This window comes from Apteryx rowi, unplaced genomic scaffold (assembly GCF_003343035.1).
Source record: "Apteryx rowi isolate R43461 unplaced genomic scaffold, aptRow1 scaffold_216, whole genome shotgun sequence".
Taxonomy (NCBI): Eukaryota; Metazoa; Chordata; class Aves; order Apterygiformes; family Apterygidae; genus Apteryx; species Apteryx rowi.
In genome coordinates, this window is record NW_020448486.1 from 1,321,726 (window position 1) to 1,348,631 (window position 26,906).

General features: G+C 39.2%; 1 protein-coding gene across 1 annotated transcript; it reads right to left on the reverse strand.

Annotated features, from left to right (window-relative positions):
* Positions 1 to 16,121: 16,121 nt before the first annotated feature.
* SNAI2 (snail family transcriptional repressor 2) lies at positions 16,122 to 18,732 on the reverse strand. Its single transcript, XM_026064417.1, has 3 exons — positions 18,512 to 18,732; positions 17,398 to 17,943; positions 16,122 to 16,419 (listed from the first exon to the last, which is right to left on the reverse strand). Exons 1-3 carry the CDS (start codon positions 18,588 to 18,590, stop codon positions 16,238 to 16,240), a joined length of 807 nt encoding a protein of 268 aa, XP_025920202.1. The 5' UTR covers positions 18,591 to 18,732; the 3' UTR covers positions 16,122 to 16,237.
* Positions 18,733 to 26,906: the final 8,174 nt, after the last annotated feature.

The following is a 26,906-nucleotide window of genomic DNA, read 5'->3' on the forward strand; positions in this document are numbered from 1 at the left end:
TCCAGAGCCTGTTCTTGAGAGACAGAAATGATCAGTGGGACTCTAAACTCTGATGTCTTGCTCTGCATAACTGGATCCAATGACTTCTTAAGTTTAATATATATGTCAGGCTAGTTCAATTTGCAAAATGGGATGAATTAGAATGAAAGAAACTATATATATTTGGGTTATTTTTTGTCATTTCATTATTAGGAGGCATTTTTTTCCTTCTCCACCAATAGGAGATTATTAGGCAACTTTTAGCAGGGTACTAAAGTGTTGCTTTTTGGAAGTGAAGTCCCAGGGAAAGGAGGGAGACATGGGGGGCAGTTCTCCTGTTTGTCTTTATTCTGCTAGCACCACCTTATATGACACAAACTCTTGGTCTCACAATATGGTCCATACTATGGTCAGCTCTGGTAGTTGACATTGTGTCTGCATCTGGCTCTGTGTCTGGGCATCAACAGTGCAGCAAAGCCCAACTTACAGGCTGTTTAAGATCAAGTACATTTTATATTGTGGTGATTTGAACATTAGCACAAAGTTAAGCACATACCTGTTTTGCTGATCTGTGGCCACTGTGAATGTGCACCCATTGTTATAGATGTTTAATGAATAAAAGGGCATGTAAGATTTCATTTAAAATGATCATTCCATTTTAAGAGCTAATAATGATCTTTTTAAGATCAAGATCCCGTAAAATTGTTTTTATTTAGAAGTTCAGAATATGAAACAGAGTTTAGTAGAAAGATTAGAACCAATCTCTGTCAGTTAGGTTCAGCTACTTGAACTAAACATTTGATTCTCCTGCATAAACACTTGATAATGAACTCTTACATGACATTTGCAGAGGGAATAAGCACTTACTGTCCAGAGATAGTCCTACCCTGAGCTGAAGCTAAAACACTACTTCATCTTCCAGGTTTTGCTGAGGCCTCTTTGTCAGCCTTGAAATTTATGCCAGGAAAGATGATACACAAAGAATAAACTGGGCTGACGAGAGAGAGCTCCATGTGAAATGAAAGCTATGAGGAAACATATTGTTTCTCTTTGCATTGCCATCACTAAACGTACAAGTAGGAATAAGTCCTTTTCCTTCTGGAGATTAGTGAAATAAGCTGTATTGATAAAAACAATATTCCTTTATTGGCTTAACTGAATACACATTTTAATCAAATATATAGGGTTGGTATCTCATTAATGTTTTGTTTTAGAGATGATCAGCTATGACAGTATAGAGTTTGTCCTGCTTTGGATGCCCTGGGAAAAATAAGACACAATTAATTTTAAATTCCTGATTTTCTTATGATGGCCAATAATTTAAACTTTGGCTGATCAAGCTCTCTTTGCTGCCCTTATCTACTGTAGATCACTACAGAAAAACCCTGATGCAACAAAGGACATATGCAATAAATTGGTAAATAAAGAAATGAAGGAATGGGGACTCCTTGCTGTTTAGAAATTCACATGCTGCTCCACTGAAAAATATTTAAATAGATTGCATCCCACATAAAAAGAGAAAATGAGTGGTGAATTTGCCTAAATTATCCAAATCAGCATAATAAACTGCATTCAGCATTTTTAAAGGTTTTTGCCGTATATAAATCATAATCCTAAATAAATAAGACACGGGGATATATTTTTAATGAGAGGAGCCTGTATGTCAGCATTCAACTTGCTACCTATTCCCAATGTTTATTTAATAACTTTACCTAATTTGCGATTTTTCCAGGATCTGGCATTAAGAAACATGGCAATGATCAACAGAAAGAAGCAAGTGGAACACTTTGTGGGATTTCCAACCTTATTAATACATCTCATGAAAGATTCTCTAAGTTTTTATCATCTGTTTCATTAAAATAAAATAGGTTCTGTTGTAATTAAAAACACCAGGAACACTTCAGGGAACCCTGAAGTATTTTTCAGAAATGGCTGTCCAAATGTCGCTACTTTTTTTGAATGATATACTGTACAAATTATTAGGGCAAAATCTGTCATGCAGAAAAGATATTTCCACCCCTAGGTGTATTCATGAATATGCAGAAAAAATCTCAGATGTGGAGACTCTCAGCAAATTGTTGTCAACATATGTCCTTGTATATGGATCTTCATGTATGTACAGGTATAGCTTGATAAAGATCTACTGAAGTAAATGCTCCAAGGGAAAACAATTCAGGACATTAAGAAAATTCAGTAAATCTCAGTTGGAAGACTTTTTTTTTCTGAGATTTCATGAAGCCGGTTGATAATAAATGGAATTAACTCATCTCCTACACATCTCATACAAATCTGCACCTAGTTGCCTCAGTAAGAACTAGTTACTTGGGTCTTCACCATGATGATAAAAAAAGAAAAAGAAATCATGCTTGCAAATGAATACTTCTATTAATAGCTACCAAAGGAAAAAATACACTATTGATCATTGCTGAAATGCCTCTGTATGTGAGAGGAAAGCACGTGATTTCACATCCCAACCACAATGGTGCCACAAACAACCATCAAATGGAGCTGTACTTCAACAGAGTGAAAATGTGGCCAGAATTTAGGAGGGTTCAGTAATTGGAATTAAGATGATAACTGAATTTTCATTTCCATGGAAAAACAATAAATACATTTCTTCAATTTGATCCAAAATAATTTCATTTTTTCTCCAGTGTTTTTTGCTCACATGAAAAAAAAAGGCTCATATAAACCTGAAAAAACCATAGAATCATAGAATGGTTCAGGTTGGAAGGGGCCTCTGGACTTCATCTAGTCCAAACTCCTTTTTCAGAGCAGGGTCAACTAGACCAGGTTGCCCAGGACTGAGCACAGTGGGGTTTTGAATATCTCCAAGAATGGAGACTCCACAACCTCTCCTGGGCAACCTGTTCCAGTGTTTGATCACTCTCACATGTTTAYGTTTAATATATGATATAATATAATATATGTTAAATATATGTAAAATATATCTTTGGAGTTGCCTGTAATAAAAGGTAACAAGGTAAGGACAACATTCATAGCGGTTTAGAAAAGGTCATCCTCTTTTACTGAATCATGCACTGCTGAGAGCTTATCCATCTGATCAGCCCCAGAAACTTCCTGGTTTAAGAATCACCCCAGCTGGTAGGATTTGAACCAGTTTTCCACCTACTAGTCATCTAACCACCAGTCTGCAAGGTATCCAGGTGTAAAAAGGAAAGAAAGGAGGATGGATTATGACTCATAGCGCAGTAGTCCAGGCACTTTACTGAGAAATGGGACACTGATTCAAACCTGTGTTCTACCAGAGAGGGATTTGAACCTGAATTTATAATATGACCTGCTACTTTCCAAATTTGCCACTCAAGTCAGTATGCACAGGTCGGATTTTAGAAAGGACAAGATATTTTAAAAAGAGCTCAGCATCTCAAGTACGCTTTTTTCTGAGAGCTTCTGGAAACCTGTCCCTTTTTTAAATGGCTGTATAGGAGTGGAAAGCTTTTGTAAGTTAGCCACTGATCGTGATTCTGTAGAGCTTTCCTCTCCTGTGAGCTTGGGCACTGCCTTGGCCACTGCTGTTATCTATGAAAGCTTTGCAGCACCACAACTAACTGGGGAACAGAGCAGCCAGGAAAATGAGTTACAAGGACACACGAGGATCTCCTCTGGTCTTTTCCTTTCACTGACATACATGCAACATGTTGCAAAGTGCATCATTTCTATGCTGCCTTTGGAATGCACCTTCTTGACAGAAATATTTTTGACCTTTGGCCTGTGGAAAGTATATATTAGGTTAAAAAAATTTGGGATGTAATGTTCTGACTAGACTCTGGAGCAGATTCATGCCTAACAGTGCTGGTTGTCYCCCAGCTGAGATTAGGGGACCTACTGAAATGCACCTTGCCTACGTGCCTGAGCTTCCCTCCATAGAAAAGCAGGGTTACTTACCTACGTTTTGTCCTGACATGCAGTGAAAATGCATCCAGATGCTCATTAAGAGACCAGGACTGTGGGACATGCTGGGAAATGCTTCTACCCTATCCTGTACATAGAGCCATGAGAACCAGCTTTCCTGTTGGCCATTGCCCCCTGACCTTTATACCATTTGTCTGACATATTCTGCAGGCATTACTTAGTGGGAAGCCAGAAAAGAGATGACTGTGTCTATTCACTGGAACCAGGCTCTTTGAAAACTCCAGCATAAAACTGGCTCTAAACTTGGGAGCCGAACACTGATTGTGTGCAGTACAGGGTGAAAGGTTATAATCCTTAGCTCCTGGGCTGAGAGGTGGATGAGGGAGGGTTGTAATTGTGCTGTATATCCTTTGTATATGTAGATAGAGTGTTATCTCTGACCCTGATCTCCCTTAAAAGGTGGAATTCTACATTGCATTGCCTGGGACACACAGACTTCCCTTCTTCAAATCATCCCTGTAGGAATAGGCTTGTTAAGTTCCCTCTGGCCTTCCAGAAGGTTTCTGCAAGTATAGAAAATGTGGAACTTCAGAGACACATCTGACCTCTCACATATGTGCAGATCAAGAGTTTGCATTTACGCAACAGGTCTGATGTGATACTGTCAGTGCTCTGCACAGTTGCACTGCTCATGCCTGATAAGTCCTGTGTTTCCTGAATGCATCAAATTTCCTGAACACGCATAACTGATATGTACATGTGCACAGAAGGACACCTGGCTATTTATTTTGATCTAATGAGGTTGCTGAATATGCAGGAGAAATCCAAAACCTCAGTTGTGCCCAAACATAATCTCTGCTGGAGAAAAAAGATAACACAGGTGCAATGTAAATCTACATAGAAACATTATACATAAGTGCTGTTATTAATGAGTCAGAGAAAAGTCTGAGTGAAGAATATAAACTATTTGTATTCCAGAAGCATAAAGAAGATTTCTTGACTAATCTGAGAGCTACATGCTTGGTCTTCTTTACAGATGTTGAAAACTGTAGGAAAACATATTGTCTGAGCAAATTAATACAGCGCTTTCCCTCTAAATCTGTTAGTCAGCCTGCTGTATATTCATTAATTAGCCCTGGAAACTAATCTGTGGGGCTGGTTCATTGTGCTGTTCATTTTGTGAGGCTCAAAAGGAGGAACTGAATGCAAAGGGAAGGGGGGAGAAATAACATTTTTTCTGGTGTGGAGAATCTCAGACATTTTCGTGAGAGATGTCACACCCAGTAGGCTTTTTTACTACATTTTTAAAATGTGATCAGATAGGATCCTACTGGCTCCACAGATTCTTCGCATGAAGAGAGCACTTGGCTGGATTTCAGGTATACCTGTTTGGAAAGGCCCTTTGTGTTTCGTGGAACTCCAGTTCTTTATTTTTGCCCACAACTCCTGCTGCTTGCAACACCAAACTGAAATGCCATTCACAATAAATAGTGCAGATCTTCATTACAGTGTTCTCCCATGCTTTCTTTCCATGCTTGGTACCAAAGAACTGGTACCTATGCTAAAATTTATCAGCTCCTTGAGGACTTTCCTGAGTGGAGCAGTGCCAATGTACCATTTTGAGCTATGTATCTCTTTGAGACGTATATGTTTTTGTGGAATGGTTTTTGGCTGTCTGAAGGTAACTAGAAGTGCATTGGTTTCACCTGATTCCTTTTTTTACCTATTTCTTCCTGGTAACTATAGGAAATAGACTCATTTTAGTTTTTTAAATGAAAATTGAAATTAGGTATATAGGGGAGGATGGGAATGTGCCACATATTAATAGTATTGCTCAAAGAAATAAAGTATCATTTTGTTCTAATTCTCTCTCTGCCTAAATGTAGAAAAATTTCCATATATATATTTGCACATGCATATCCACATTTTTATGTATACGTGCATACATATATATGTTTAGAAGGACTTGTTTTAATTAAAAAATGGAAAATGTAGCATAGCTGGAACAGATTAAAACAGAAGACTTTTAGTGGACCAGAAAACATATTGTGCTGATAAGGATTTTTTGTTTTAAATTCAATCCTACCATAAAGTCATTTATTACCCATTGTTTGTTTTTCTAGAAAGGCCAGCGCAGCACCATTTGCTGGCTGATTGACAATGCAACTCTCTTTTTTACAACTTGGAGTTTAAAACAGGAAGGCTGCCATTCACATCAATTAAGAAGTCTATGTTTTAGATCACCTGGAAAGGTTCATCTTTGGCATAAGCAGATGGGGGATTCAAACTGCTTGAAACCAAATACGACCTATCCATCTCAGCACAGTCCATGCACATGCAGTTATCTGCAAGAACTAAATCAGAAAGATTAATAAAAAAAATGCATTTCACTTCAGTTCTCCATTTCCACCAACTCATTAGTTTCCCCCTGAAAGAGCAACAAAAATGATCATTTTACATTCCTCAGCAGAAACAGCAACAATATAGAATCTGCGAGCCTGGATTGTCAGTTGAGTTTCATACATTGAAATCTGCAGCTAATCAGTCCTGGTCCAACCAGTAAAGGTCACAGCAATACTGCTGAATTATCACTGAGGTGTTACAAGACATGGACATTATTCATTCTCACTAAAAACAGGCAGGAAGAAAATAAAACAAAAGCAAATGGACTAACTCTGTAGGATTTGCTGTAGTCTCACAGTGAGAAAGACTGTTTCTGGATCTTCTTCTGTCACAAACCATATACTTTCCCACCCCTATATCCCATCACATTTCACCTCAAAATCCTGTCATTTAAGCATTAATGTCTGCCTATGCTTTAGGCACTATCATAGGAATAGGAAGGTATGTAGATGAACTGTCCGATGGCTCAGGCCAGGTCTGCATCAGAAACTTTATCCAGGAGTGCAGTGCTGTGGGTTTTCATTTGTTTGGGGTTTTTTTGAAGCACTTCTGTACTGACAAAAGCTAAAGTCTAGTTGCAGTTCCTGGGTTACAGTGCTTTTTTGCTGCTATCACCTATGGTGCTTGGGGAACCAAAAGGAGCTATGCTGGCAAAGCACATATTTTCAGTATGAATTGTACATATGCTAAGAGAGCTGGCTGTGCAGTTACACCAACAAAATCTTTTGAAGGGAAGGCTCGTCGTTGGATATGCTAGGGAAATACTTGTCTGCTTTCTCTCCAGTTGCACCAGGTCAGAGAGTGGAGGCTATTGGCAGCATGTTAGGCACGGCTACCAGGGAACTAATGAACATATTGTGAGAATAAGGCTAAAGGACAACCTCTACCAACGTCGTGAGTATTAACATTCACAAGAGTGGCTCTGTTTCTAGTCCTGTCCTTTCACAGTCCCACTTGGCCATAATCTATCAGTGAAGGAGTAATACAAACGCACAGTTTGACATTACATGGCAGCTCTTCAAAATATTACTTCCTCCTTTCAAAATGAGTGATTGCATGGATACTGGGCTACAATGTGCATCTGTGAATGTAATATATACATTGCAACTTAGTTACGTGCCCATAAAACAGCATAATATCCAATTATATAATGCCCAATTCTAATCTCTCTCTCAGAAAGCAACTTTCTTTATGGGGGACCTCAATAAAATTTCAGATGTAAGAGGAACAACGTAAAGGAAGTAAGAGAAGATTAATCTGGCCAGAAAGACCTAAACACCATTTCCTATTTTAAGTGGGAGACCAAAATCATACATGGGATGCAAACTCGTTTTGTTTTTTTTTAGGAATGCCACAGAAAAACTAATTATAAATGGATTTAAAAAACCTTTGATATTCAAATATATGGACTTTGCATACATCCAGGTTAAAGGATTGGGCAAATAAGTCAGTATCAGTTCAGAGAAATAGATTGCATATCCTTCTTCTCCATTAGTGACCTAAGAAGTAAATAAGCATTTTTTTCTTTAAGAACTATCATACTTCTTGCAGTGTCAGTATGCAATGGCAAACATTGTTTATGTAACATTTCCTCTCTTGAGCGCATCATACCAAAGTGTAAAGAGAAAATCTGTATTTTCAAGTTGTCTTCATTGTTTTTTCCTCCAGTCCAAATATGCGTAATGCCATTACAAAGAAAGACGGAAAGCAAATACTAAAAGAAGGTCCAGAGGCCTTTGGCGAAATTTTTAATTTTTATATAGGATAGGAAACTATAAACAAAATGGAAGGTATTTACCAAAGATGAATAGAAAAATTTTCTCAAAAATATGGGAGCTGATACTTAATACCATGTCTGCAGTTATCAGAAAATTACAAAAAAATCACTTGAAATTGTCCTAAATAATAAGTAGATATAGTGCATTCTTTCCACCAAGTACATAACAAAAGCATGGAGAAAGATGTTTAAAAAATCTCTAGACTTATTGCAGAAACTCAGAATTACAACCTCATTGGGGTTAGCATATCAACCTGACATACAATCTGTAGCAATGCAGGAAAATGCAAGAGTTCATTACAGATGATTGTGATTCCTGTCCAGTCTGTGCAATTATCCAGCAAGAAAAGGTCTRACCAAAGAAAGGACCCAAAAAGGGCAGTGTTTGAGGAAAAACAAGATTCCTACACTTACAGAGTTCTGGCTCTACTTGCCTTTTAGAGTCACAAACCTAAAGAAATAATAGATGTGGTATTGTACATGGGTTTGTGCTGCAGCAAAGGTTTATAAAAAATTGCCATTTCAGTTAGCAAGTATCTATCTATCTATATATTTGAAATTTTGCTTCTGACAATGGAAAATGMAAAGTTCACTGGAAGAAAATCACTGTGTTGAACAATCCCAGAATAACCTGYGCATAGAAGAATTCTCACCTCCAATATGCCAGACAGACATAAATGCAGTAAGATCATACTATCATGATTTTCAAAATAACTCAGTTCCCTGCAGCACCTTCTGGGATCTGAGCAGAGTTAGTAGAAAGGAAGAACTTTTTTTTTTTTTCAAAATTGGAAAGGAATCCTTTATCTGAGTGAAAATATTAATATTCCTGTTTTAAACAGCTGATAAACAATGGAAATGCCTTTTTAGTTAAAAGATTTAGATTTTTAAAAAAATTAACCAGAATTGTAGCTGAGTTGTTTTTTTTTTAAATATTTTACCAGTTTAAATCTGTACACTTAATTTTGTGTGTTTTATCTGTATATAGTCTAGCATGACTTAGGATGCTTCTGTTATTCATATTTTATATTTGTGTAACTTAAAAAAATTGTCTATTTTCTTAGTTCCTAATCTATTTTGCTGCAATAAGAACATCAGACATACCTGATTTATCAACTGTCGTTTTAGTCGGAGCCAAAATCTCCTCTCCGAGCTAAACAGTGCTGAACTTCTGAGTTTCTCCTGTTACAGAAGTCTGACCTGGAAGGTAATTTGTAACTGATATTTACCGCTTGTAAATACTGTGCCCTCCTATGAAGGCTGACATTTTAACAGTCCTCAAGACCTCTCTTTTTCTTCTCTTTGTCCCTGGAACCCATGCTGTCCTGCCAGTGTGAGATACTGAAGCCTCTTAGGATAGACAGAATATTTAGGTTTCCACCAGCCTTCAGTCATAGCTCTCTGCTGTGACTGGTAAGCCAGAACCTACAGTGTTGATTTTGTAACCTGTGAGGAGAGCTGGTTGGGAAGTAAAAATATCAATAAAAGCAACTCTTTTTCTGCCAGTACTGGGAAAAGGGGGAACAGAGAAAAGGTGTGGGGCGATTTTTTGAAACTACCTGGAAGCTGAAAGCTGTTTGCCAAAAATGTGATTTTTTTTTTCTTTGTCAGTAGGTCGGGGCTTGTTAAAAATCCTGACTGGTTTTGCGTGTGGGCCTTGCCCAGTCAGAACTAGTTAGGAACYGGACTGAGATGTCAAGTTGTTTCACAAACAGCACCAAAACGTCCATCACGAGTCACAAGATTCTCTTTTTTTAATTTCCCCAGGACATAACAACCTGGCCTGGTTTCATGTATTATGGATGAATAGTGAATGCTTGGTGTACTTGGAGTATAACAAATCTTGGTGTACTGTCTTCCGAAACATATTATTACAATTTTTAAAAATGTAATAAGATAAATTTTAATACTAAATACGATGTAGCTTTTACAGAAATGGAGACGGTTTTTATTAGTCTTCTGTGCATAGTATTATTACTTTAAATTGTTGATTATTCATTTGATTTTTGCTGTAGTTACTTAATAACTGTCAGTTTTAATCCTTCTAACTCTTTATTCATTGTCAAGTGTGGATGATTTGCCAGGCCACATAAGAGGGCAGGTTACATTCAAAGGAATTTACTTTGGTTTAAGGACATGTGCAAAATCTGAGCTAATTGCAGTGCAACTTTATACTTTGACTGCTTCTTATTAGCAACCTAACAGATGTCTGTGACTTCATGTTTTGCTATTCATCACTTGTACTGGGAACCCCGGGACCTAACGAGACTTAAATGCTTCTCTGTGAGAGATTCATTAGATTGAAGCTCCTGCATTACCAGGTCATGTCTTTGAAGAAGGTATGAAAAGGTATGCGTTAGAAGCAGTTTCCGTTTGATGGATCTTTAGGCCCAGCACGTGATATGTGTTTGTTGACTGAACCCACATACAGGGCCTGGTTAGAGGAAGTAGCAATGTCCACACCTATAAAGTATTAAGAGACCCATGATCCACTGGCTTTAATCCATTGTCAGTCTCAGCTGGGAAGGAGGTGATTCCTATATAAGGCTGAGAAAACACTAACAGAACAGACTAAAACTTGGGATTTAAGGAGAATGTGGAAGCTTAGCAAGGTAAGGGATGGCTTTCTGTAGTCTGCTTTGGCTAGACAAAAAGCTGTATAGTGTAAATAATATAAAGCCAAACTTCTAGGAATGTATTCTGATCTAGGCTTGAAGTGTAGAGACCTTTATCCTTTCCATGCTGAGTGGACAGGCAAGCAGCTTGAAGACACTCTCTTTTGACTTTAGTAAGCTTTGTCCTGCTAGAAAGTACCCTCATGCATGCCTTTAAATCCACCTTTTTTAATGGAAGGATGGTTCCACTGGCAAAAAGATTAAGGCTCTCTCTGTGGGTTGTTCTGAAGCAGATTCTCCAAATTAGAATTGCAGTGAAAGGATTTGCATGTTTGAAAAGGCAGGCTGGTCTTATCTATGTGTGGATAACACATGAATGTCTGCATGCACCCCTGTTGCTCTTCCAAGCTTATGGTGTGAAGGCTACTAAAAATATGACTGAGGCCATGTGGATTTCTGCTGCCATTCCTGTGATTGTTCGGTTTCCTATGTCTTCTTTCAACCAAATGGTGCAAAAATATATTTGCAAAAAGACAGATATTAAAAAGCATTTCTTCCCTATTTGTGAGAAATGTCATACAAATTATGGCCTCTGTCTACCTACCAGCTATTTAGCTTATGCACTGGGAAAACTTCTTGCAGTGCACATAAAATAAAAATAAAGTAGAAAGAAATAGCATGTACTCAGTGCCCAGATAACAGGGAGAGAGTGGAGTGGTGTAATAGCATGCAGCTGGAGGGCAAAACTGCATTTTGCAATGGCTTTTGTCTTATGGAAATTTGGGGAAAATAAGAGAAGGAAGGCCATGAAGGAGCACTTCCTTATGTTTTTGTATCAAAATGCTGAGTGAACCAGAAGAAGAAAAAAACGCAAAAAAGTATTAGTTTGAGTAGCATAGCTGAAATATCGAAGAAACAAGTGAAAAGGATCAAGGTGACCCAAATGTCAAACCAGTAAAAACAACACACACACACCCTTTTTTATTTTATTTCTTATTCTCTAGTCTGTTTTGTCTATGTGTGCCTCAGAGGAAACACCAATGCAAGGACACAATCAGGCTGCACCACGGCCCCAAAGACTTTGCTAAGCTGCATAGGGTGTTTCAAAAAATATGTGCCTCTGCAGAAGAAAATCATGTCTTGTAACCCACCCGAGGCACCCTTATTCTGCTGCACTCTCCAATGGGACAGGGCAAATCTCACTTTTCCAGGAAGACCCAGTCCTATGTTGTTCACCCTTGAAAACTCCTGACAACTTTGTAGAGATCAATTAAATTTGTTGGGAAGAAAGAATAAAGCACACAAGCATCCTTTTTGTTTGTACTGTACATATTCTGCTGTTATAGATGGTGTGGATTCGACAGCCTTGTCACAGTATTGAGAGGTATTTCCCTTCTACTCAGCACTGGTGAGACCAGATCTGGAGTACTATGTCCCGTTCTGAGCTCCCTAGTTCAAAATATTCACATACTGGAGCAAGTCCGGTGAAGGGCCACAAAGACAATTAAGGGCTTGAAGCCTCTCATGTATGAGGTGAGGCTGGGAGAGCTGGGACTGTTAAGCCTGAAGATGAGAAGGCTGAGGGGATCTTATCCATGTGTATAAATACGTAATGGGAGCGTGTAAAGAGGCTGGGGCCAGACTCTTCCCAGTAGTATCCAGTGAGAGGATGAGAGGCAATGGGCACAAATTGAAATACATGAAATTCTCTTTAAACATAAGGAAATACTTTTTTGCTTTGAAGGTGGTTGAACACTGGAACAGGTTGCCCAGAGAAGCTGTGGAGTCTCCATCCTTGGAGACTGGACATGGTCTTAAGCAACCTGCTCTAGGTGACCCTGCTTTGAGTAGGGGTGGTTGGACTAGATGTTCTCCAGAGGTCTCCTCCAGCCTCAGCGATTCTGTGTTTTCACTTGCTCTTGATCTATTCTTATTTCTCGCAGCTGTCATTTGATATTATAATATACACAGGTTGAAGTGGGCTTCTTGTATTCTGCTCTTAATATTCCTGTCACACAGAATCGTAAGTTATATATTTTAACTTTTAAAATGCCTTCCTTAAAGAGACAAAATCAAACATCCAGGACAACTAGCAAATACAACACATTGTTTCTAAGAGGGAACCTTTAACATTGAAAATACCTTAATCAGAAATAAAAATATCACATCTTAAGATGAAATATTGTTTTGATTTTGTGGCAGGGGAAACAGCTGGAACACAAGACATCAGAATTAAATTACCAGGTTTCCCCTTGTCCCTTTTTTTTTTTTTTAATTTTCACTTTAAAGTATTATTTTGGCACTGGTGTCAAAAAATGAATAAGAAATGAGAGACTTCAGAACAGAACAATGAAGACAGCAGGAGTGTGGGGAGCATATTTTCTTAAGAAAGATTAAAAACTTGGATGTAAAATCAGAGATGTCTTGCAAGAAATGTAGCAATGGTGCGAGTTTCATGGGTAGATTCACCAGGGAGGGAGCCTTTCAGCCACATTTCAAGAAAATTGGTGGAGTTGTAGACCAGTAGCTCAGAACAGAATTAAATTTATATTGATAAATAACTCATGCAGCTACAGAAGGCATTTCTAGAGTAATGAGGTAAAACCTTTAATGTTTTGGAGAAACGTCCTGACGGAAAGTTATCTCCCAGAAAAAGCAGGGAAATTCACCTTCCCGGGAAGTTTATGCTACAACTGGACAGAGAGCAAGAAATCTAAGTGATAGAGCACTCTGTTTCAATTAAAGAGACAAGTTAGAAGAGCTTCTAGATCTTTCCCATCTTTGTATTTTATGAGTACAGGTGTTACAGGCATGCAAAGTAGCATATCTTAATTGTCATCTCCAAATCAGACCAGTTCCACTTGTGTTTGGTTTAGCATACTGTATTTTGATGAAGTTTTCGTCTGATTTCCCTGAAGGGCAGCAGTAGCATTTCCACTCTTTCAATAAGTCAAGTTCTTATGCTATTTCATTTACTATGGGTGTAGAGAATTTAAAGTGTGAATTAAAACAATGGAAAAGCCTTATGATATCAGGTAAATAGGTGCAGGAGAGCAAACCTAGAACTTTGTCAGTACAAACAGTTGTTTATTGCCAGAGCTTTTCTTATACACAGGTAAACTTTATTCTGGGAGGAGAAAGCTACACAAATAGCTGCTGGAGCCTAAGGACTTCAAAGTGAATAACATAGAGGTGTAAATCAATAGAGTAACCACATGAAACTTTTCAAGGGTATTTGATGCCTTCTTATATTCATTTCAAAATGTTACCTCACAAATTCCCACTAACCCTAGCTGCATTTGGGTCTTTTTTGTTTTTTTAATTTGCCTGCCTCTCAGTTTATCTTTTTTGAACTCTCTAGTTATTTCCTAAAAAACACCCTAGCAGATTCTGGAGAATGTTATTATAACATTGAGATTTTATCAGAAGATGCTTGGACAATATGAAAAACTTCATTTGAGCTGACCTTTTTTCAGCACAATGCTTCCTGTGGAGAAAAGGTACAAAACTTTTGTTATGCACATATTGGCTGTGATATTCTAATGCAGTCCGGCTCAAGCATTCCTCTGCAGGCCTCAGCTGGAAGAGACAAAATGCTGGTATAATCTGTTGCAATATTTTGTTGAAATGCAATCTCTTTTTCAAGAAATCTGCATCGTATGTGTACCCAACTTTAATCTGATTGTTAAATGTTGGAATATAAATTTTGCTATCTCTTGCTTCTGCTAGGACCATAATGTAGACATAGTGCTCCTTAGATTGGATGCCGACTAGTGTTTATCTGTTTTCTAGCTTTGTAATCCGTAAAAAAGTTGAAAATAGTGTTATTTTGTACTAGTCAGCAATTATGAGACATGATTTGTTGATGTTGCAATGCTTGTACATAGTTCAGATCTTGGAATCTTTATTCAAATCATTTGAAGAAAAATATCCTACTTTTTATTACTGAATAATTATTTCCTCTGATATATTAGCTGATATACACAGTCAGAACACATTAAACTGACACTTTTGATATGTATGATACTTTAATAAAAATATCTTTAATCTTTCTGAAGTGACCATATCAAGTATATTGTGTTACGACTTGAATACTGCTCTAAAAGAGCATCATGCAAATGTTACCAAACTCCCAAAAGGCTCCACCGACAATAATGAGCTTTGGATCAGGCCCAAAGTTCCTAATGTCAGTGTCTCAGGAAAAGTACTGTAATCAGGCTGCTCTAATAGCATCCTTTTAACTGTTATAGTGCAAGAAAGATGTTTCTTTTAAATGTTCTGGATAAAACATATTTTGCAATGTTGTCATGCCGTTATAAGAAACAAAAAAAAGTACCCATGTTTTAAAGGAGACACTCTATAAAAATGCATTGTACTGTTTTAAATGTTTGAAATTGCAGTGGATATATTTCTTTTTAATGTCCAGTACTTTTGAACTAAGAATTCACATCTGAAAATCACTTTCATCTTCATTTCTTAATGTAGAGACGCTTCCATTTCTCTATGTTCCATAACCTTTATAAATCAGGCACAGTCCTTTTATTCAATTAGAACAAACAACAGAAATCTTACTTAAAAATGTTTATTGTAAAAAAGTGGCTAGAAAACAACATAAATTTCACTTCACGCTTTCTTCAAGTTATCTATAGACACTGCTATAGGCAACAATTCACTTTCATTCATAACACATTCAATCATATAAAAATAAAAATATTTACATTATGTCCACATACTTTACAAAATCATCAATAAAAAAGGCACTTGGAGGGGTAATGCTGAACATATTGCATTTCCTTTGTGCATTAAAAAAATAATTGTCAAACTCCCATGAAACCCCTCTCTTGCACTTATTCCCGTTTTTTAAAAAAAGATTAAAGTTTAGAGGATCTATTCCATATTAAAAGATGGTCAAGCATGCACCAGGAATGTTTGAAGCTACAGTCTTTTTTTTTTTTTTAAATAGGCACATGCGGTTCATTGTGGCTGTCAATTTTTCATACATTCTCTTACATGTTTTCTTTTTCCTCTCTTAATTATGCAGTTTTAAAGCATTTCAGATCATTAATGAAGGCCTTGGCTTTTAAAAAAATAAAATAAAAAACACAGCAATGAATAATGTTAAACATTTACTAAGGTAAACTTGGAATACTTTTTAAGGCACCTGAGATAAGTGGTGTCTAGCAAAATTCACATGGGTAGTATTTTTATTAAAAGTTCAATTTAAAATACTGTTTCTTTGGTTGAAATGGCTTGGCAGGAATGTATTGTTAACTTTGCAGCCTTTTCTTAGCAAGAATAGACTACATGCATTTGGCTTCATCTATAAAGAAAGTTGATAATGTTTCTTCCTTAACATCTACGTGAAATGTCATGCACGGTGTCTTTCCCCGTATTTCAAAATTCACACTTAAGTGACTGAACAGAAATACTTAAGCTCATTTCTACTGACATTCTAAATTCTTCYGCTATTTTGTTTGTTTGTTTTTTGGTTGAAAAGTAGAAGAGAAAATGCCTCTGGATTTCCACTTATCATTTGGAACAGGAGTGGAGAAATGCATTGAGTCCAGGTAAACATTGACTGCATGACTCAGTGTGCTACACAGCAGCCAGATTCCTCATGTTTGTGCAGAAGAGACATTCTGGAGAAAGTTTTGGAGCAATTTTTGCACTGGTATTTCTTCACATCCGAGTGGGTCTGCAGATGAGCCCTCAGATTGGATCTGTCTGCAAAAGCCCTGTTGCAGTGAGGACAGGAAAACGGCTTCTCCCCTAAAAAGGAAACATCAAGGAAAAATACAACAAAGCATTAAAAAAGAAATAYACTTTTAGGACCGGTAAAATTCCCGTTTATCCTAGGAAACAAACAAAGAAACAGGATTTATTATAATAAAGGAGATATGTAATAAAAAGTGAAGTCAGGCCACAGATATAACAGCTTTCAGCACTGCTGGTTGTGCTTGCAGAATTCAGTCTTTTCAGAATAAGCTGCTGAGTGCAATCTCTGACGACAAGCTACTGACACCTTCTGCACCTACAGGTGCAGGCAGCACTTTTAGGCTGGGTGCCTCCCACATTTTTAAATATTCCTTTTTTTCAAATAACTTGTTCTGCTGTATGCTTAGCTCTGTGTGAATTACTTGGGGCAGGGGCTCTGACTGAAAAGGCGACAAACAGCTGTACAGACATTACGTTGTACCCAGTGTTATACTCAAAATCATATTTTTGCCTCAGCAGAAAAAAATGCTTTGGTGATAATGTGTTTCTAATTCTAAAGAACTTCAGACAGTGCACGCAAAACTTGCCAATTGCTTAAGGAGTCAGAGATCAGCTCCTCATGCACAGCCTGTCTGTTTTGCTACCTGATTTCAGAGTCAGTTGGAACCATTGCAATGTTAGCAATTTCCAAAGCCTGGAAGTTAACATACTTAAACACGCTTAAAATGAAGTCTTCAGTTCGTGGAAATGAGCTAAACTGTCCTGGAATTATCAAGGGAGATATGCTGATTTACACCAGAACCTGGCCCCCAATTGTGAGCTATTGCTACACCCTCTCCCTTCCCCCCCCCCCCCCCCCCCCCCCCCCCAAAAAAAGAAAGAATTTGGCCTTTTAATGATACATTTGAAATTGTGTGTATGCATTTCAAGGATAGGCAGGAAACACTGTTGTTTACCTGTGGAAAAAAATAGTAAAAAAGGCATCCTGATGATATAGCAATAACATACTGTATTTCTAAAGGTTGTTCTTACCAGTGTGAGTTCTAATGTGTCCTTGGAGCAGCCAGGGTCTGGAGAAAGCCTTGCCACAGATCTTGCAGACACAAGGTAGTGTGTGGGTCCTGATGTGCATCTTAAGTGCTCCCAGGCTGACATACTCCTTGTCACAGTACTTGCAGCTGAACGATTTCCTAGACTGGGCATCACAGTGCAGCTGCTTATGTTTGGCCAACCCAGAGAAAGTTGAATAGGTCTTGTTGCATAAACTGCACTGAAACTTTTCAGCCTCAATTGCATGGGGATCTGAAAGCTTGGACTGGATTCTCTCTTCTTCATCGCTAATGGGACTTTCTGAACCACTGTGATCTTTGGAGGAGGTGTCAGAAGGTGGAGGTGGGCTGACTCTTCCCAAAGATGAGGGGTATCCAGAAAGCGGAGAGAGGTCATTGGGTAATGGAGATGGTAGCAGCCCGGTTGTAGTCCACACAGTAATGGGGTTGTAAGCTACTGAGCTCAGGATCTCTGGCTGTGGTATGATAGGGACTGGATAGCTTTCATACAGGTATGGGGATATAATCACTGGAGAAAGAAGAAAATCTTAAGGTAAGAGAAACAGAAAGTATTTCAAAAGTCAGTAAAATTAACATTTTGTGGGTTAAAAAGGGCGTAAGTCAAATACTGATTATGGTCATCCAAGCATAAGGAGAATTAAGGAAATAGTGTTTGATACATATATACCGGCACATAGAGACAGTGCCCTTCAACAAACATATTACAGTTTGAACATCTCTTCAAGGCAGCATGCTATTTCTAAATTTATGCAGCCTGGTACAACGAAACAGTGAAACTTCCTGATGGATTTCTATAAAAGTTTAAATTCCATTACCAGCAGATGTAGAACAGAAAACCCCTCAAATCCTCTTAAAATAACTGAGTTCAAGTGGATGAGCAAACTTCATGATTCATTCTGAGCAGCCTTGACATATTTCTTCAAACTGCCTCTTTGTAAGCAAATGAAATAAAAGAATGAACTAACCCATTCCCCAAAGTCTGAAAACTGAAAAGCAGTCCCACCCCTCCTYCTTGCCGCCACGCAACAAACGCAGCCCCAGAAGCAACACGGTGGCATGCGATTTCATTTTGTTACCTGTATGAGTGTCCAGCTCGCTGTAATTTGGCTTCTTAGAGGAATTGAAATGTTTCTTGACCAGGAAGGAGCGTGGCATTTTGAATGCAGGCTTTCTCCTTCTCCCAGAAGCTCCTTGTGTCTCAGCGTAACGGTGCCCGGCCCGCGCGCAGCACACTATCACTGCGAACGCATCGGTCCCTATAGCATTGCCTGCGCTGCGCCGTCCATGCACCCTGGTCGTGTAGAGGCAGTGCAGAGGCGCCTTGAAAAGTGCTGTAAATACCCACTAGTCAGGTGCAGGGGGGAAGGGTTTTCCGCTCCTCCAATCATTTCGGGATGTTCTCAAGCACTTTTCCAAACAGGCTGTTTTTCTGGGAGGGCTTTCTCGCTGCTCACAAGACGGCTCCAATCCCTGCGAGGAAGGTTTGGTTCAGGTTTCAGCTCCTCCCGCTGGAGACAGCTGTGAACAGAGGAACAATCTGTTGTCAGAGAGCATTACCCTGCTACAAAGTGGGTGTATGTTGTGCTTTAGAATTTCTGTCTAGAAAAATGTGTTGGTCAAAGTGCTTTAAAAAAAAGGTCAGTTTACTGATTCCGCTGAATTCTTTTTTTGCTTCCTGACAGAGACCTGGAGAAGTCATATGCACTGAAACTACTTTTTTTAAAACAAGGCTGGTTTCCAGATGTTTGATTTAAGAATTACAATAGAACAAACTGTTCATTAAGGGCAGAAGGGGGAGAACATTACAAGAYAACAAGTTAGCCGGCACAGCTAATGGAAGCCTTTGAATAGACTGTGTGTCTGTCAGATTTGGGGACTGCCTTTGAAAAAAGTTGCATTTAGGAAACGCTGGAGACTCGCAGAATGCCTCCCTAACCTGCGACCTTCAGGACAGAAGGGCCAGCAAAATGTGCAAAAGAGTTCAAGCAGATGGAGCAGGTGATGAAAAAGTTGCATTTCAGAGCAAGGTGATAGGTTTTATATGTTATATGTGCATACTGCTTCAAACTGTTAATATGAAGAATACTTTCTTTTTTATTCTAAAAATGTGCAGAATGCACAACATTGACATTTCCGTCCTTGGGAGTAGCTATGTCACTCTTTTGCCTCTCAGAACACCGCCAAGGAAATTTTCTTAATTATCCAAAGCAGTTAAAGGATGCACAGATAAGCAAAAAACCTAAAATTATAGACAGGGTAATTTAAATGTCTCTTAAACATACGTCTCCATTAGTATATTTAGGACCTCTCCACTTCCTATGAAGGTATAATCTGTATCATGTATTTCATTCAGGATGAAAGTCTCTTAAATATGCCACAGAATTTTCTGGTTGTCTAGACTGATTTAGAGGAGCCATTTAGTCACAGATATGTTTTTTTTTATTTCAAAATATTTGCATTTTGAAAATGTGGACAGCTGAATGCTGGCAAATTGCTAACACAAATTGCACTTTGACTGACTTTTGGTCTGTTCTCCCCACCTCCTTCACCCTCCCCCCTCTTTTCTCCCCCCCATTTGTGTTTTAACTACACCTGCCTGGGCACATATTGGCATGCCGTGTGCAGCTAGGGCTCTGTCCTGAGGAGGCATGGAGGGGTGTTTTACTGAGACCACCCCAGACTTTTTTTGCAGCAGGTGATGGAATAGAGACATGAAAAAAATCCTCCTGGTTCTGTTAAGACACGTAAGAGTAAAGTGCTTTGTCGAGCTGCATGACTTCTTAATCTTGGAGATGCCAAAACAAGTGCAGAGAAAGTTAGCCATTTTCGAGCACTGATTAAAAAGATTCAGCTGTTCCATGTCTAACTCTGGTGCCTGTCAGGGAAAGGTGTCACACAGATTTCCAGGCTGCAGGGAACACACCCAGGCTAGAGCAGGAAGGGGAAAGTGGCAACAAAAGGCACTGCCCAAATACCTGTTTCACAGCTGGGGTGGCGGAATAAATGCAGCTCTCTGCCCAAAGGAGAGCAAGGAGCTAGCAGGGAAACAAGTCGTTGCCTTCCTTAACTCTACAGAAAAGAAGAAATCCTCAAGACTTTTTTACAGGGGGCATTTGCAGCACTGGCCCCCTCTCAGCTCTTCCATCTGCAGAGTCCCCGACCCCCAGCGATTCTGGGAAAGCATTGCATTTCAGGATGTGAGGCATTAGTCTGTATCTAAATAGTCTGTTACATGAGCTGTGATTCAGCCCCTGAGCTGATTGAAATTTGTGTGTTGAAATGCGTGGAGCCATGCATATTTTCACTGGCTAAGGATCTGCTCTTTTGTATGTTTCTAAAAAGTGAAGGGTCTGATTCATCAGTGAGGTACTCCCTCTCAGGGCATTTGCACCAGCAGAACACTGAGTGATGCACTTTAAACTAATTGCACTTACATAAATCACCGAATCCTAAGCAGTTAGCCCACTGGCTGAGCTGGCTGAAGGATGTTAGGAATTGGATAGAAGGCATGTTATTACATGGTCCTGAAAAGATACTAGCAGCGCATACTACCTGAGTGAGGTCTGCTGTCAAAAAAAGGGAGCGCCTGCATGAGGAGTGGGTGAGTCAGAGTAAACAGGTGTTTGGCATATTTACGGTAAATGCGGACGAGAGGCCACTCAGAGCCATGCAGCGTCCACGTGCGAGAAGGGAAACACAGAGGCCGAGCCCTGGAGATGGGAGGTTTTCTCTCCTTTGGGAGCTGGAGATGCTCGGGGTTTGTGGAGCTGCACATGTGGTTCTGATGGGTCACACTGCCTGCAGGCAGTCTTGCACCCACTGCTGTAAAATTGGGTCTAGAACTTCCCTTTCACATTTTACAATTAATTGGTGTTTTGGGTTTTACTTTTTTTCCCCTTTGAAAACATATGTAAAGTTGTCTTGTGAATGCCACCGTTGTCGCTACTCTGTGAAACAGGTAGGAAATCATCCCAGCATTTCCATTGCCTGAACCCCTGCTATGTGCTTTGCATTGCAAGGTTTAGCACCAGAGTTTCAACCATGGAGCATAAATGGTGCTTCTTTAACATCAGGATACTTATTTATGTGTCTAAATAACAACCTGTGAGCCTCATGTTAGTCTCCCAGTTTCAGACAGTTCCACCAGATCCCTTTCCTGCCAGGCCTTCTGAGAACGGCAGCAACTTTTGCTACTCAACTTTCTGCAAATGGAAAGGTGCCAGGACCGTGTTTGTTATCAAGGAGGGAAGAAGGACCCAAGCTAAGCCATCATCAGCTCAGTTCTTCTCGTGACAGAGTTTATGCACTTACCAAGCATCAACTATTAGCAGGATTACCAATTTTTTGGATAAACTACAGCAGAACCAAGAAAAATACATTTTGGAATATTAAAGGAGTTATGCCAGATCACTACTGCCAGAGTGTAATACCTTTCTCTGACAGCAGACCAGCACTGCTGAGCACATCTCACCTGGCCCCCACCATCTCAGTTCATTGCAGCCATCAGAGCAAGGTTCAGAGGAACTCCCAGGAGACACTGAACCCAGTGGAGCATACCAAAAATAGCTCTGTAGGTTTATTGGTGCAGGTGCTGACTTCATCCCAAAAAGGATAAAAGCAGAAGTGACTTACTGGCAAATTACTTTTTGACTACAGTGTAGCTATTTCAAATTACAAGCCTCCCACAGTTCAAAAAGGAAGTATGAAAAGGTTAATATGAAAAAATACATATATGGCACTTTGTAGCTGATAAGTCTCCATTTGCCTGAAAATTCTGATCAATTTTCACTAGCCAGCTGAATATACACCATGCAATTAAACAAYATGCAATTAATTAATTAATCTTAATCTGTGCTTTCATATTTCTTCCTTAGTGTCAGCTGGTGTATCCTGGAAAAGTAAAGAAGTGGTATAGCTCTTGGAAGTGGTAAAGGTTTAGTAGAGCTAGAAGGTGAGGAGTACCTCAACAGTAATTAAGTTGGATGACTGAGAGAAATAAGCCCAAAATTAACAGAGTGGAGGGAAACAATTAGGGCATGGTATTCCTTTCCATTGCTCCAACACATATGCCTGAAGAAGTTTTCAGAAGCACATGTTTAGGATACTTTTTCTTTCATATTTTACTTTATCCTTTCAAATTCTGGCCTGAACTTTCAGCAGAAAAGGCAGCAAATTTAAAAAAGGACTGGTATTAAATCATGTCAAACTTCAGCTTTGTAGGCTTAAAGTTCAATGAGTCAGAAGAAATCTCTGTATTTTGGAATGTTTTTCCAATTCAGTCAAAATTCTCCACATTTTGAAGCTTTTGCACCAATAAATACATCTCTTTTAAAATCAGGAATGTTAAGTCAGAGTTATCAAGTTCAGTTCTGTAATAGGATCTAAACTTCTGAGATTCAGAGATATTAAAAAACTGGGTTGTGTTTAGGAYATGTTATAAAATTAAGTCCATAAAAGTTCCTCTGCGCTTTGGGCAATTCAGGTTTGTAATTTCTGTCTAAGCCTATTACAGAGATGATGATTGAACCACAAAAGTCTGATCAGTCTCAGCTTTCAAATAACTCAAGAAGCTTTGGAGTAGGTGTCTTAGAGATCTAAGTGCATCTCTAATTTATATATATATATATATGTATGTATGTATGTATGTATATAAATATTCACTATGAAGAAACTTGCCTTTATTAATATGATGTAAAATGGTTCCTTTTGGACCAAGTAGTTTGAATAAGACCAGCTTTTGTGCTGTCTCATTTACACCTGTGTAACCTCACTGGCTTAAGAGGGTGCAATTTAGAGACAGTTTAGCCCATAATGAATGAACCTGGTCAAAGCTGAATTTTTCTACGTTGTTTCTACATGAAGATATTTTTAACAATGGGCCAAATTCCCCTGTCATTTGCATCTGTAGTATCTCCATTGGCTACAGCTGAGTTGTTTCAGATTTACTCAAGCAGAACTGAGATGTGATTCTAGTCCAATAAATACAAGTTTGCTTATGTGTGTAGTACTGACAAGTATTCATTAAACAAAAGTGTGTTACATCCCAGTTAAGTTATTCACACTATGAAAAGCAATGCTTTCTGCATCATATTACATTTTACTGATCGTCCAATATGCCACTGGAATTATTCATAAGAGGAACAAAAGATCTGAAAATGCTGACCTTGTGCTACATGGAGTGGAGCTAGCAGTTGAATAAATGTTGTGTGGTTGGAAAGAGCCATCTGCTGGGCATATCCACAGTAATGAGGAGTTCTGTCTCGGGAGCAACATCTGTGCCGGTTTCCCCACCGTGTGGTCAAGGAGCGAATTGCCTGAGCACGGCCCCCGGCGCGACGCGGTTGCGTCTGCTGTTCCTCTGTGGCCTCTAACGGGTGAGACAACACAGCCTCTTTCGCCAAATGCACAACCCTTTCACAAATTAGCAATTACTGAAGCTGAAAATAACTGAGAATATTTGAAATCTATAAGATGTATCATTGTTAGCCAACGTTCACTACCATTTTGAYAGAGGGGACATTTGGGAAGATGAGTAACAAAATGTGGACAATAATCACAAAATGCCTAAATGACCTCCTAAATTTTATATATGACTGATATCTATCATTTTTTTGAAATTTTTATCATTATTGTTTGTTGCATACGTCAAAGTGAGACACGAAGTCATCTTCCAAGATTTCCTGTTCTAGGGAACGTGTGCGTGTGTGTGTGTGTGTGTGTGTGTGTGCATATGACATAGGCACATACTTATTTGTCATGTATTGTACATACATGTTTATGATGTATTTATATATCTGTACATAGTCTGACGAATACTTGTGATAGACCCTGTTTCAACCACTGATACTCCCATCACATAGCAAATGTTTGCGGGAACAGAAGTGTCATTATCCCTGTTTTGCAAATTAGAAGCTGAAGCATGGAGAGAGAAAGAGTAAAATTTTCAAAAGCTTAGTTCTTAAGAGTATTTTTAACTAATCACTGGAGTATCCTTCTCTCCAACAGCCTATATTCCAAATCCTCCAAATGCTGCACAAGTTGCTGTATCATTTCCTTTCTAGCAATTGTTATTGTGTTTCTTATTTAAGAAGTTTTCTGTTAACACTTATACAGAGTATAATTTATGTTATTAAATTATCGCTTATACTGAGAACATGACCTTTATCCACAGCCCACTGTGGCTTCATAGATTTTTACCCTTCACAGATTTTCAAATACACCTAAAACCAGTCTGATTCCTTTTTTTATTACCTGCTTGTCCCTTCGCTCTATTTGGTGGCCTCCTCTTGACCAACTATGTTTTTCCTAGATTTCATTTCTGATGTTCTCACACAAATACTTCACACGGTGGTTGAAGTGCTTTTTCCATTCTTGCTGCAGAGACCCGTGTTCATTGTCAAATATGCCCTGCCTTGTTGACTGTACCTTCAGGTTCCCACCACTTTTTTTTTTTTTTTTTTTTTGACTGAGTGTCCTTGAGGTGGTGACTAACTGCCAAGAATTGCAGATGTAAACCTCATCATCATATAGTCCCTGGACAGGTCGATATCAACAATTTCCCACCGTTGGACTGGGTTTAAATGTCTGTAAGAATCTCCTCTTCTTGGTCACTCTACATGCCTGCATAACCAACCATGTTGCAATTTTTCTGATTTCTTGCTTTAAAAGTGCAGAGAATATTGCTTGTTGCCTAGTAGCCACAAATTGCTCATTGCCCTCACCTTCAGGATGAATGGCTGTGGGACGCAGCAGTAGACTGTGACATTCAGTTTTTATACTGCGGCCAGCTCCGGAGCACCATTTTACTGCCTGGCAGACAAGGTCGTGTCAGGGGCTGCATCGAGTTGCATGGACCCACCAAGCAGTGCTAAGCACCTGGGTAGCCTGCTGTGYGTTGGGCAACGGCAGAGCCTGTCTCCTCTTCTGCAGGACCATCTGTGCAGTACTCAAAAAGGCATGTGGCATATCTGCCACAAAATATAACTCTTCTGTACAATAGCTTAGATTAGCGGGTCGGTGGGTGTCTTTCTGTTTAATTATCGATGGCATATTTACTTGTTCAAAGGGGTCAAACTCCTGAGTTCTGTTTTACATTTGTCCAAACTTGGCATCTCAATGGTATGCACTGTAGTTGCACTGATAACAGCATTTTCTTAATGATGCTTTTTAAGTGGCTTGGTAACAGGTGAGACATTTATCTTGTGCTCCAAAATGAACTGATGAAGTCACTCTGTTCCAAAGAGTAGAGATAGTATTTCTATTTGAGTACACATTCATTGTTTTGCTGTGGCAGGAAAAGGTGAGACCTGCTAAGTTTGCTTCATTGTTTTGCCTCTGTTTCATCCTGAGGTATCATTCTGTAGCCCCAGCTCCTCAAAAGGATAGTAGTCCTTTAAGACTGATTCATCACCTGTATTGCCTATTCTCATTCCCTCATTTAACACTGTGTTTTACTTGCCCATGGGATCCCAGGCAGATGCTGTAGTTTCCTATTTCTATAATTTCTTGGATTCCCCTCAAGAACTTGGTCTTTTCTGTTTCTGCTTCTCGGGGTCTGTTTGGAAGTTCCCAGGAGTCCACAGATTTCTGATAGCGAGGGCCTCTGTTCTCCTGAGCTTCAGCTTCTTTGCATTCAACTAGTATCCTGCTTCTGGCTCTGTTTAGCTTGATAAAGACATCCTGTACTATCTTCTCCTATCACCTTATACAATAAACATGTTGCCAGCTGCAGGCCTGATGTCTGAAAGTCCTGCTTCTGTCTTTTTCTGTTATCACTGGAGTAGCTTTGAGGACAGGCTGATGTCTGCAGACATTTTTTTCACAGTGATACCTGGCAAAAGGCATAGCAAAAGTTGTCAGTGGCTGGATGATTCAGCATGCCAGAACCGATTCTTGACATGGCAAACAGGGACCTTTTTACTCCCAGACAAATCAAGCAGTATATCTTCAAGATTACTGAATAGTGACTCCTTTGCAGTGCTCTGTTCCCTGACTGGAGGTTTCCCAAACATCCCAAACATTCCCAAAGGTTTTCAGCGCTGGAAAAGCGCTAAAGGCTGCAAAAATGAAAAGTCATGGCTGCTGGTTCTGGTTTCAGAGAGGGTTCTGTTCTTTGTTTGTTCTTTGTTTTCGCTAGTTCCTTCTTCAGTGGCTCCATCAGACCTAAGGGATGCCTCCTGCATTTCAGGTTTCTTACTCGCTGCTGTGAGAGCCCTCAGCTAACTACAACATGTCCTAGAGGAGTCTAGCTCCTCTCTGTTAGACTGCTGGAGAGGGCCCATAGAGATTATTCTGTTTTTCTTTCATGCTGGGGACAGTCAGGCATTGTATTTCAGCCAAACTGGTGGCTCACTTTAATCATACTGTCCATCAATGGATAGTTGCATAGTGCATTTGTGTCAGCTACTGTACCTTTCAAGTGCTAGTACCTTTTTTTTTCTTCTACTTCTTCTTCTTTTTTTTTTTTTTTTT

Bases quoted from the DNA above. Each gene is read 5' to 3' on its own strand.
- SNAI2 (XM_026064417.1), bottom strand. From the start codon at position 18,590: ATGCCACGCTCCTTCCTGGTCAAGAAACATTTCAATTCCTCTAAGAAG. The intron at 17,944-18,511 runs GTAACAAAATGA...TTCTTTCTCCAG, and splicing joins CGAGCTGGACACTCATACAG to TGATTATATCCCCATACCTG. The intron at 16,420-17,397 runs GTAAGAACAACC...TTTCCTTTTTAG, and splicing joins ACACATTAGAACTCACACTG to GGGAGAAGCCGTTTTCCTGT.